The following is a 13,760-nucleotide window of genomic DNA, read 5'->3' as shown; positions in this document are numbered from 1 at the left end:
TTTATAAATGAACATTATTGCAGATTAATAAATAAAACAAAATCTTTTTAAAGATAAATATTAAAAAATATATAAATACACACACACACTTTAAAAATAATTTGAACAGTATAATATAATGATAAATTCTAAAAATGACCCTAGATTAATAAATATAAAAATATATATAATAATATTTATTAAATATAAGCATATTTATAAATGAACAAAACTCTAGATTAATAACTAATAATAAACAAATATTATTACAATTTAAATATTAATAAAACGTAAGAACAAAAATAATAGATCTGTGATTTAAAAATGTAGATTAAAACAACAGTACATTTATAAAAAAAATCATTTTTGCAGAATAATAAATGCAGCAAAATATTTTATTAAAATATCAATATTTAAAAAATAAGAATAAACACACACACAATAAATCAAAAATAAATTGAACAGTGTAATATACTTAAATCCCCCCCCCCAAAAAAAAAAATAAAACAAAAATAAAAACATCATAGATTACTAAATATAAAAATTAAAACTATCCTAAATAAAACATAATATATTAATTATTAAAAAGAAAAAAAAAGAAAAAGAAATGTAACAAACATTAATTAATAATAGAACTGTGAATTAACAGTGAACAACAATGTATTTTAATATTTATAAATTAACATGAACTTATATTAATAAATGCTGTAAGAAATGTTTTTGAATTATATCTAATATAATAACTAATGTTAATGATTTTAACTTTATTGCAAAGTATTTCCATTATTGCTCTTAATTCTGGGTGGGCTCTAAATATTGTCTTACAGAATACCTAAAATCAGTGGATGTCCTGAATAAAAAAATACCAAAGCAAATTACATTTGTTTTAATGAAAGAAAAAAGGATAGCAAAAATACTGTGCTGTGAACTACTGAATTACACCTGCGACTAAACACCTGTGTGAACTTGAGCAGAACTGACTTCATACATCCACGTGAGAGAGATACAGGACGACTGGGAGCGCAAGTTATTTTGAGTACATGGAGAGAGTGGGAGTCTCAGTCGCTTGACCTCTGACCTCTACACTGCTTGTGTCTTTGTGAGAGCAGCACAGCTGCCACCAGTGACTGTGTTTCTATATTTGTCTGTTAATGTGTGTGAGAGTCTGTCTGTATATTTGTCTAAATATGTCTCTCCGCTAAAACGACCATCTCATCTGTGACTCCAACTGCTCGAGACATTAAACTCTGTGTTCTCACCATGAGAAAACTCCGTTAGAAGCACTGATACATTTGTCATTCATTATTGTTGCCTACAAGAGCAGGCAGAGAAAAAATACAGAGACAGAGCTAGAAAGAGAAACAGAGCTGAACTGGATTTGAACTCATTTAAGTCCGTTTATGGATTTGTAATCTGACAGAATGAAGCTAAACACTCACGTGACCTAAATCCGTCTGTATTGATGCGTTTGTTTGTTATGAGTGATGAGCATCTGCATGGTTAGATATTAAATATGAATGAGTAATTCAGAAAAAAAGGCAGCTGAAGTTCACCTCAGTGACACTTAATTCACACTTCAAAATGTCAATGTCATTACATATTAAAGTAAGCCTATGAGGGCTTTTTTTTTTTTTTTTTTTTTTTTTTTTTTTAAATACGTGCTTATTTTGATGTTTTCTTATCTAATACCATTACTTTCTTTCATTAAGTGTGATTAAAGTGTCAAATCTATTGTGGACTCTTCCAGACTGGCAGTGGACGTGAGGCCCAGGTTTATGTCATATGTTTGTAGAAGCATGTCACTCTCTATTGTCCTGTTGTTTGGCCTCCATTCCACAGCCGATCTGCCGCGGCGCGTGACGGACAGAACAATGACGCCGCTATCAGGCATCGAGGTCAGACTCAACGTCCACATGATTACCCGCTCAACAGCATCCAATCCCAACATTCACAGGTACTGTGTATTTAAAGAAATATCTGACAAAATGTGTTTGGATCTAAAAGAAATATCTGACAAAATGTGTTTGGATCAATAGCTTAATTTCTGTTGTTTAACTAGATTGACATTATTTGATTAATGTTAATGTTAATGTTATAAAAAAAAAAAATCGAAATAATGAGAAAATCGCCTTAAAAGTTGTCCAAATGAAGTTCTTAATAATAAATATTACTAATCAGAAATTAAGTTTTCTTGATCTGTTTTAGGACTGGTTCTAAAATATAGGATTATTAGCATTCCTTTAGGATTTTTTGCATTTAATGCTTGTTTATTAAGTCTTTTGGCAAATTATGTATATGTGTCCATTATACAATAAGCTTACTTTCTTGTATGTTAATTGTAATATTTCCCCCCCAATAATTATCACTAAAAATGACATAAAAACTACAGTCATGTGAAAAAGTTAGAACACCCTATTGAATTCCATGGTTTTCCGTATCAGGACATCAATACAAAAAAAATGGTCCTTGGCTGGTCTTAAAATTTTGAAAATGAAACCTCAGATGAACAACAACACATGACAAATTGCACTGTGTCATTATTTACTGAACAAAAATAAAGCCAGAATGGAAACGCCATGTGTGACAAAGTTAGGACACCCTTACTGTTTACATTGGAATTAAGAGGGTAAATAACAGTCAAGCACTGCTAATCAAATACCTTTGATTAACTGATCATCAGCAAGTCTGAGCGCCTCTATAAAAGCATAAGCTTTGGCAGTTTGCTGGTCTGGAGCCTTCAGGTGTGTGTTAACACAATGCCAAGGAGGTAAGACATCAGCAATCATCTTAGAGAAGCAATTGTTGCTGCCATCAATCTGAGAAGAGTAATACGGCCATTTCCAAACAATCTGAAGTTTATTCACAAGTGGAAGACATTTAAAACAGACACCTCTCCTTCCAGGAGTGGACGTCCCAGAAAATTCACCCTGAGATCAGACCGTGTAAAGCTCAGAGAAATGGCAGACAACCCAAGAACTACACCTCAGACTCTATAGTTAACATGTTAAATGATAAAGTTCATGACAATACCATGAGAAAAATATGAAACAAAAATGGCATGTTTGGAAGGCTTGGCAGAAGAAAGCCTCTTCTATCTAAAAAAACCCCATTGCAGCACAGTTTAGGTCTGCAAAGTTGCATCTGAACAAAACACAAGTCTTTTAGAATAATGTCCTTTGAACAGACGAGACCGAAGTGGAGATGTTTGGCCATAATGCACAGCGCCAAGATTGGTGAAAACCTAAAGAGCATGTCAACACAAACACCTCATACCAAAAGACAAGCATGCTGGAGGAGGGCTGATCATTTTGGGCTTGTTTTGTAGTCACATGACCTGGGCACCTCACAGTCATTGAGTTGGCCATGAACTCCTCTGTATATCAAAGTATTCTAGAGTCAAATGTGATGGCATCTGTCTGACATCTAAAGTTGGGCCAAAATTGGGTCATGCAACAGGAAAATGATCCCAAGCAAACCAGCAAATCTACAGCAGAATAGCTGAAAAGAAAAGAATCAAGGTGTTGCAACAGCAAAGTCCAAGTCCAAAGCTCATCCTGACTCAAATGTTGTGGTGAGAGCTGTACATAAGCAAATGCCCACAAACCGCAATAAACTGGAGCAACGTTGACAAGAAGAGTTATTGCTGCTAAAAGTGCATCTACAGGCAATTGACTCATAGGGTGTCCTAACTTTGTCACACATGGCCTTTCCCTCTTGGTTGTATTTTTCTTAAATAAATAATGACACTGTGTGATATGTCATGATGTTTATCTGACAATTTATTTTCCAAATTTTAAGACCTGCCAAAGACCAGATAATTTTTTATTATGTCCTGATACAGAAAACCATGAAATTCAATAGGGTGTTCTAACTTTTTCACATGGCTGTATAATTGGAATAATTAGTTTTTATTTTTTTTTTTTTTTTTTTTTCCTATGCTCACCAAGATTACATTTATTTGATGAAAAATCCAGGAAAAACACTAATAATGTGAAGTATTATTAGAATTTAAACTAATGGTTTTCTGTTTTAATATATTTTAAGATTTAATTTATTCCAGTGTTTAAAAGCTGAAGTTTCAGTATCATTACTCCAGTCTTCAGAATCACATGATCTTTCAGAAATCATTCTAATGTGCTGATTTGCTGCTCAAGAAACATTTATTATTATTACTACTACCAATGTTGAAAACAGTTGTGCTGATTCATATTTTTCTAATTCAAAGTTTGGGGTAAGACCTTTAAAAATAATAATAAAATAAATAAATACACTAAAATGTTTTTTCAGCAAAGACTCATTAAAATGATCAAAAATGGCAGTAAAAAAATAACGTAAAAAATAACAAATGATTTCCATTATGCTGTTCTTTTAAAAAAAAAAATCTACTCAAAGAATCCAGAACAAAAAAATTAGTGTGCAGTTGCTAGGTAGTGTCATGTCCATGAAAATGATTTAAAAGTGTGCAGACTGTGTGCCTAGTTATCTGTGAGCATTTACTGTATAGTAACATTACAAATATAAAAATACCTGAAGCGACCAGAAGTCCCCAACTCTATATTCACATATGGGTGTTTACCTGTTGACTGTTCCTGACTGCTTCATGTTCTTGTTTTCCGTGCCGAATGGCATTATCTTGTCCATGCTGAAGGAACCTATCAATTCCCAACACAAACAATCTTGAAACACACAAGATCAGGCAGTGAAACAAGCTCTCCAGACAAAGAGATAAGGGTCGTCAGAGGTCACGACCTATTGCTCCACTTACCATACCTGCACAATTGATTCTCTACGGTCCTCATGTTCCAGTCAGATGAGATGAGAAAACCAGAGAGATAAACTGATGGGTCAGGAAAAACATCAATGGCTTCAGGTTCACCAAAGAAAATAATCCCAACAATTTGCAAAAACAAACAAATATGTAAAGCAAGACACACCATCCATCACAATCTCCCATAATTCCACTGGTTTATTAACACACTCATGGACAGGACATTCCTGAACACTCCTGCATCAGAACACAGTGTAAGAGAAACTCATTCAGTATCAAAAACACACAAGACGGCCCACAACAAGCTCGGCCCGCAAAATCACCAATATGTTTTGCATAGGAAAAGATTTAGCACACTTTTGAACAAAAAAAAAACAGACATTTATACAGTCGCTGGTTTTCATTTGATGCATTTTTTTTTAAACAATCAGCCATTTTGTCATTTCATAATTACTTTAATTACCCCCCAAAATGATTTTTAGTATAGTAATAAATGCTTAAGAAATTACGGAAAAGTAATAGTTGAGGATATGGCAAGCAATAAAAGAAAATGTTAAAATAACAAAAAAAAAAAAAACAGTGATGGATGGTTTTTGTAATACATTACAAGCACAATCACTGAATCGCCCTCACTGGTCTGAGGTTAATGTGGCATTCAACAGGTACGTCTACATATTCTAACATTCCAGTCGTAACCAGTCCTGTACTGTCAAACTACTCACATACAACATGCCGTCAGAACTAGCCGTGTAAAAATAAACGTCTTTTCAGTGTAAACGTTCATCTTCATGCATGAACACAAACACGCTCACATTTAAAGAGTCTCTACAACACACCCATTTTTGTCAACTGTTTGTTCCGTCACACAAAGTAATGATTATTCAACAGTGTTCCTCATGGGCAAAACACACAAAAAAAACTGTCAAGCGACATTTTTTTTTACCCCAAAACCAAAAAAAAAAAAAAATTATATATATATATATATATATATATATATATATATATATATATATATATATATATATATATATATATATATAAAGAAAAAAATATTAAAATATTTTCTTAAAGTTTAAAATAAGCTTATTTTTTCATGACAATTAAGCATTTTACATTTCAGGTTAATTTTTGTGCTGACTAATTAATGATTAAAATTGACTTAATTGTCATGAAACAAATCTTAATAGACTTTACTATATGCATCAAAACTTTAATATTTAATAATATATATAACGTATAATTATATAAAAATGTGCATATATATACACACATATAAGCATATTATATATATATATGCACATTTTTATTTATGAAAAATATAAAAAATAAGAAATATAACTTTTTATAATAATATCTAATAGTATATCTTAAAATATAGAAATGAAAATATATATTACGACTTCGTTATTATAATTCTAAATCAGTTTTTTTCTTTTGTTTTTGGGGTGAAATGCTTCTTGATTTTTTTTATGATATTCACCCTTATAAGCTTATTGTTGGTGGAACAGGATCAGCCACAAACTAATTCTTTTTTATTAAATTATGTAACAAAAATACAAACAAGTAGTTTCAATCATTAATCAATGTATTTGTGCAGTTATAGAACCAGATCCATTGCGTAAAACCATAAATTGCTTTCCAATCTCCTGGAATGAAGTGAAAAACTGAAGCTTTTCCTTTGTATTGATATGCGTAACTAGCGGTTAGCCGTGTTAGCATGAATCTGCTGTAAAACAGACAGGGACATACAAACTCAAACCCAAAACCAACAAAGCAAAAATAGTATTTTGACCGAACAAACATCCTAGAATTCTTCACGTTCTCCCGCGGAGGTAAAATCCTCTTCCTGTGCTTCTGACACAGTGTTTGTGGCGTCCCAAGTGTTTGGTCACTTAAAGTGCGTATCCCGTCATGTGACTGAGTTACAGCTCACAGTATCAGACAATAGAATGACAGAAAGAGAGGGAAAGCGAGCGTGTGTTGGTCAGGTTGACGCCACGGGCCGCAGCAACTCCAGCTGGGATTCCAGAGTAACTCGCTCCCGATGGACAACCTTATGAAGACAGAGAGGAAGAGGAGAAAGAAAGCAAAATGGCTGTGATTGTCTGAGATAAGCTAAGCTGACTCTATTAAATTAAACTCAATTTCATTTCACGATTTCCTTCAGGCCTGTGTGATATCCTCTACTCCTTCACAATAAAAAACCTGAAGCCAAAACGTAAGAAATCTGATCCAGATCCATCCAAATCCACATCTCCTCAAGCTTTTCTGAAAGAAACAACTTGATATTTACATGTTTTGAGTGTTGTGTGCACATGCAAAACTCACTGTGTTGTCAAGGTGTGGTTGTGCGGTTGCTAGGGTGTCCCAAATGAATTTGGTGTGCTGCTATGTGGGCACTAAGTGCATTCAGAGTGGGTTCAGTGTGTTGCCATGCAGTTGCTAGGGTGTTCTCTCTGTGTGTTTAATGTGTTGTTATTTGGTTGCTAGGGTGTTTAAAGTGGGTTTAGTGTGTTGCTATACAGTTGTTCAAGTGTTTTGAATGAATTTACTGTGTTACTGTGCAGATTTAGTGTGTTGCTATGAGGTTTCTAGAGTGTTCTGAGTGGGTTTAGGGTGTTGCTAGAATGATTTGAGCTGTTTTAGTGTGTTTCTAAGGAGTTGGTAGAGTGTTCTGAGTGGGTATAGTGTTGTTCTGTGAGGCCTGTGGTTTAGTGTGTTGCTATGTGGTTGCTAGGGTGTTTAAAGTGGGTTTAGTTTGTTGCTATACAGTAGAGTGTTTTGAATTAATTTACTGTGTTATCCTGCATATTTAGTGTGTTGCTATGCAGTTTCTAGGGTGTTCTGAGTGGGTTTAGGGTGTTGCTATGCAGTTTCTAGGGTGATTTGAGCTATTTTAGTGTGTTTCTAAGCAGTTGCTAGAGGGTTCTGAGTGAATATACTGTGTTACTGTGCAGTTACTAGGGTGTTTTGAGTGTGTTTATTGTGCTATGCAGTTGTTGAGGTGCTCAGAATTAATTAGAGATTTAATGTGTTGCTACGCAGTTGCTAGGGTGTTTTGAGTGGGTTTACAGTGTTGCTTTGTGTTTGCTGAGGTGTTCTGTGTGGGTTAAGTTTGTTGCTATGAGTTTGCCAGGGTGTTCAGAGTAGGTTTAGTATTGCTATGAGTTTGCTAGGGTGTTTTGAGTAGGTTTATGGTGTTGCGTTGTGGTTGCTAGGGTGTCTTAAGTGGTTTTAGTGTATTTCTAAGCAGTTGCAAGAGTGTTCTGAGTGGGTTGCTCTGCGATTGTTAAGTGTTCTGAGTGGATATAATGTGTTGCTATGCGGTTGCTAGGGTGTTTTGAGTTGATTTAGGGTGTTGCTTTGCGAGGTGTTCTGTGTGGGTTCAGTGTGTAGTTATGAGATAGCTATGGTGTTCAGAGTAGGTTTTGCATTGTTATGAGGTTGCTAGGGTGTTTTGAATAGGTTTAGGGTGTTGCTATGTGGTTGCTAGGGTGTTTTGAGTGGGTTTAGGGTGTTACTTTGCATTTGCTGAGGTGTTCTGTGTGTTGTTATGAAGTTGCTAGAGTGTTTTGAGTAGGTTTAGGGTGTTTTGAGTTGTTTTAGTGTGTTTCTAAGCAATTGCTAGAGTGTTCTGAGTGGGTAGAGTGTTGTTCTTTGTGGGTTTTTGAGTGTGTTTAATGTGTTGCTATGCGGTTGTTAAGGTGTTCTAAGAGGATTTAGTGTGTTGCTATGCGGTTGCTAGGGTGTTTTGAGTGGGTTTAGGGTGTTGCTTTGTGTTTCCGTGTGGGTTCAGTGTGTTGCTATGAAGTTGCTAGGGTGTTCAGAGTAGGTTTAGGGTGTTGCGATGTGGTTGTTAGGGTGTTTTGATTGATTTTAGTGTTTTTCCAAGTGGTTGACAGAGTGTTCCGAGTGAGTAGAATGTTGTTCTGTGTGGCATGTTTAGCATGGTGTTAGCACGCTGCTATGCAGCTGCAAGGTGTTTTGAGTGGATCTGTGTGTTGCTGTGCAGTTGCTAGGGTGATCTAAGTGGATTTATTGTGTTGCCATGAATTGCCATGCAATTCATAGGGGGTTTAGGGTGTTGCTTTGTGTTTGTGAAGGTGATTTGAGTGGGTTCAGTGTGTTGCTATGTGGTAGATAGAGTGTTCCGAGTAGGTGTAGTGCACTGCTATGAGGTTGCTAGAATGTTCTGAAGGGCTTCATTGTGTTGCTATGTGGCTGCTAGGATGTTTTGAGAGTGTTTAGGGTGTTGCTTTGTGTTTGTGAAGGTGATTTGAGTGGGTTCAGTGTGTTGCTATATGGTAGCTAGAATGTTCGGAGTAGGTTTAGTGTGTTGCTATTCGGTTGCTAAAGTGTTCGTAGTAGGTTTAGTGTGTTGCTATGCGGTTGCTAAAGTGTTCAGAGTAGGTTTACTGTGCTGCTATGAGGTTGCTAGGATGTTCTGAAGGGCTTCAATGTGTTGCTATGTGGTTGCTAGGATGTTTTGAGAGGGTTTAGGGTGTAGCTTTGTGTTTGTGAAAGTGTTTTGAGTGGGTTCAGTGTGTTGCTATGCAGTTGCTAGGGTGTTTTGAGTGAGTTTAGGGTGTTGCTTTGTGTTTGTGAAGGTGATTTGAGTGGGTTTAGTGTGTTTCTATGTGGTAGCTAGAATGTTCAGAGTAGGTTTAAGGTGTTTCTACGCAGTTCTTAGAGTGTTCGGAGTAGGTTTAGTGTGTTGCTATGCGGTTGTTAAAGTGTTCGGAGTAGGTTTAGTGTGTTGCTATGAGGTTGCTAGGATGTTCTGAAGGGCTTCATTGTGTTGTTATGTGGTTGCTAGGAAGTTTTAAGAGGGTTTAGGGTGTAGCTTTGTGTTTGCAAAAGTGTTTTGAGTGGGTTCAGTGTGTTGCTATGAGGTTGTTAGGATGTTTTGTGACATTTAGGGTGTTGCTTTGCTAGGGGGGTTTAAGTGGTTGCAAATATAAGCAGCAGTACTAGCACTGCTTTAGCACTAATAAGCTGATCCTCATTTGACAAATGTTTTGAGCACACAGACTTTTGTCATTTGAGGAACGCTACTGACTGCTGGCCAGAGCGACCTGAGGTCACGACCTTTAGATGACATCAAACAGAAAGGATGAAAGCGGCCTGTCTGACGCTCACAGTTGTCTCTGGAACATTTACTGCTACCTGTCCTCATTTGTCATTAAAGTCCCGTATATCACATATCTTCTAGAACAATCCATACAGACACAACCACAGAGTCTGATCTGACACCCATCAGGAACATCTTCTCAAATATCTACAAACGTCTGACTGCTTTTTAAATATATGACAGATTCTTGCTGTGTCAGTATATGTGATACCCCATTCATTATTGTCAGTGCTCAATCTCACCAGACTTCATGCATTTCCACTATGAAATATATAGAGTATATTGGATATTTTATTACACATGCGCATTTCTCCTATTTTTACATTTATATTACCTTTGCTGTCATGTAATTCTCACTTAAAGGAATAGTTCACCCAAATATGAAAATTGTCATAATTTGCTAACTTTTATGATATAAAGGCACTAAATTAAAATTTAAAGCTTAAAAAAAGTTTAATTTTATATTTGCTTTTAAATGTTTATTTTTATGTATATTTAAAATTATATTTCATTAAAATTACATTTAATTACTTATGCATCCTAAATGAATGTTACATTAAATAAATAAATAAATATTAAAATGAATAAAAATTAGTATAAAACAAAACTAGGAGTAAGACTAGAAAACAAACACATCGTAATGTGAGAGTTGTAACATAGCGTGTAGTGGTCCGCAGGTTAACAGTTCCCAGCATGCAGTGCAACCTGATCTGCACATGGGCGTTTATGAGCAAGAGTCTAGCATCTTTCTCTTTTCATTTCCCTCGCTTTCCTTCACTCTCTCTTATTCTGCTCTCATTGTCAGTGATAAAATGCATTTGCAAGCACATTCTGGTGCTCATGAGAAACATCACAGCCTCATTTCAAACACAACAGCTGCTCCAGGATGCACTATTTTAAAGAAGACAACTGTTTAACTCTGAGTCCAAGCTTGCATTTTCAGAAAGCCAGCATGTGTTTCCATGTGTGTGCGTTCATTGAGCGGATCTCTGAATGATTTGAGGACTGCAACTCTACACCATCTCCAGTCACTCAATAACTCTTCAGGGAAACACAAGCTGCCTGTGTTTATATATAATAGCGGCATGCGTCCGATACCAGAAGAGATATCTGATCGGTCTGGCTAGAGGTGTCGGAAATAGTATGTGCTGCCCATCTAGAAAACCAACCATGTGTGAACAGACGGCTTCAGTCTCCAGATGCGATCATATGAGACTGCTAACGTTTTAGGCATCAATGGATAGCATTTATTTATTAATGTCTTGGCTTCTTGGAATAACCATATGTAGTACTTAAAAATTAAAGGGGTAGTTCACCCAAAAATAAAATCTGTCATCATATATGCATTCTCATGTCGTTTTAAACCCGTATGACTTTCTTTCTTCTATGGAATGCGAAGATGGCAGAATGTTCATTTTTGAGTGAACTGTTGGTGAAAGTGGTCATAAATGTGTCATAAACCTTTAGCTGTTGCTGTAGTTCACTGTTGAGACGTGTCAGGACGGCGTTTGTTTCTCGGTTCTTCCTTATGGCCATCTGGATCTCTCTCTTCTGCTTGGGTGGAGGCCTGGAACACAAGAGCAGATAATCATCACCTGTGTCTGCATGTGTAGATGAGCTTTCAATGGTGTTCAATTCATGACTACACTTGTTTTGCATGTATAAATCAGGGATACATGCTGTTTTTTCGCTGATGTGTTATGTAAGGGGGATGTTTATTGATATATTTGAGGATTTATATTTAGTATTTAATATTTCATAAATGTATGATGATGATGATGATGATGGTATTCTTTTCTCATAAAAATAAATAAAAATTAAGCAAAAACATAAACAAGTAAACGTTAGGCTATGACACGTTTTTGTAAACAGTTACTGTAAACACTGACATTCTTGGGGTAAGTTTAATATTTTATATATGTTATATACTTACTACTATTTATATTGTATTTTGTTTCTAATATCTATTGTAAACGCTGCCGTTCTTGTATATTTTAATATTTCATGTTATATATTTAATACATTTTATGTTTTTTTTTTTTTTTAATTAAATATTTGCTTGGTTTTTTTTATAATTTTCCTGAGTAATCTTTAAGCTATAGCATGTTTTCCTAAATAGTCACTGTAAACACTGCTATTCTTGCATATTTACATTTTACCATATATATTTTTAATCAGTTGAATATTATTACTATTATTATTATTGGATCTAATTTTTCTTTCTAATTAACGTGTTTGCTTAATCTTTTATTTTTATAAGTAATCTTTAAGCAATAATATGCTATTAGCAATGTTACGGAATATGCTGCCATTCTTGTATATTTAATATTTTATATTAAAGATTTACTACATTTTACATTATTATTATTATTATTATTATTGTTGTTGTTTTTAACTTTTTCTAATTTACATATTTGCTTTTTTCTTTTATTTTTCTATACCTAAGTATATCTAAGTATTCTTTAAGCTCATTATTGGATTTAGTTTTTCTTTCTAATTGCTTAATCTTTTATTTTTATCATCTTTAAGCAAATGTTTTTAGCAATAGTTACTGAAAAGTCTGCCATTCCTATATATTTAATGTTTTTATATTACAGATGTAATACTTATTATTATTATTATTATTATTACTATTATTGTAGTTTTATTTTTTTCTAATTTATGTATTTGCTTAATCTTTTATTTTTATCATCTTTAAGCAGTAATGTTTTTAGCAATAGTTACTGAAAAGTCTGCCACCCTTATATTAATATTTTATATAATAGATTTAATACTTATTATTATAATTATTATTATTGTAGTTTTATTTTTTCTAATTTACATATTTGCTTTTTTTTCCTATATAATATTTAAGATAATGTTATTGGCTTAATTTATAGTACAAGTATTATTTCCGTTTATTACTGGATCTTGTTTTTTTCTAAAAAGCAATAATGTTTTTAGCAATAGAAAGGTATAATGCTATAACGTTATTGTTAGTAGTTACTGTAAACACTGCCATTTTTATTTATTACTTATATTTAATATTTATATTATATATTTTAAATAATAATAATTGTATAATAATTACAATAATCTTTAAACTAGAATACATTTTTAGTCAATAGTTATTGTAAATATTGACATTCTCTCTCTCTCTCTCTCTCTCTCTCTCTATATATATAAATACATTTAAAATTGTTACTATTATTACTATTATTTTTAAAGTCATTTTTAAGCTGTAATATGTTATTGTAAACATTGCCATTAAAAATAAATACAACTATATGGACCTCTGTGTAGATTTGGTCAATGTTGCAGCAGAGTAGGGCGTGGCCGAGGGGGGCGTGGCACTCTGGCTTTCAGGGTGGAGCTTTCGTCGCACAGGCTTCTGAGGGGCGTGGCCTTGATGCATCACTGTAGAATCCTGATGAAGAGGTTTAAAATGTTAAAAACAAACTTTAAGAGAAACTTCTCAAACTCATCAAACATGCTCTAAACTTCACTACAATGAATATGAGCAGAAGATGCTCATGGTTATGATGGGTCTGAGCATCTATGAGATATGGCTTCATTTAAAAGAGCTCAGATGAGGTGTTGGGTGCTTGCTAATGGGACGGGGTCAGCTCTTACCAGTTTGGAAGGCGTCAGGTCCTCTGTGCTCAGACCTCCCCTCACGTTGCTCTCCTGCTGCAAGAGGATGAGGACTTTAAGATAAGGAGTTTCTTTAACATATCCTTGTGACCTATCCCTTTAAGTCTTTATTTTCCCTTAGCTGTCTTTTTCCAAAAGCCGCAATTCCTGAGTCTCTCACACAGAGGAAGTGGGCAAAGAAAAAGTGGAGACGTAGAAGTGAAGGCCACATTAAATTCTTCCCTCGCTCTTTAAAGTGAATTACACAGC

At 34.4% G+C, this 13,760-nt stretch overlaps 1 protein-coding gene across 1 annotated transcript in view; it reads right to left on the bottom strand.

Annotated features, from left to right (window-relative positions):
• Window positions 1-4,927: 4,927 nt before the first annotated feature.
• The window catches only part of reps2 (RALBP1 associated Eps domain containing 2), a 51,071-nt gene continuing 42,238 nt past the window's right edge, over window positions 4,928-13,760 (bottom strand). Inside the window, 4 exon segments of the mRNA XM_051095950.1 lie at window positions 4,928-6,800; window positions 11,340-11,445; window positions 13,151-13,284; window positions 13,491-13,547. Coding sequence (XP_050951907.1) covers window positions 6,732-6,800; window positions 11,340-11,445; window positions 13,151-13,284; window positions 13,491-13,547 — 366 coding nt within the window. The 3' untranslated portion in view covers window positions 4,928-6,731.

This window comes from Labeo rohita, chromosome 23, assembly GCF_022985175.1.
Source record: "Labeo rohita strain BAU-BD-2019 chromosome 23, IGBB_LRoh.1.0, whole genome shotgun sequence".
Taxonomy (NCBI): domain Eukaryota; kingdom Metazoa; phylum Chordata; class Actinopteri; order Cypriniformes; family Cyprinidae; genus Labeo; species Labeo rohita.
Note: the sequence above shows the minus strand (reverse complement) of the source record. Positions and strands in the feature narration are given on the sequence as shown.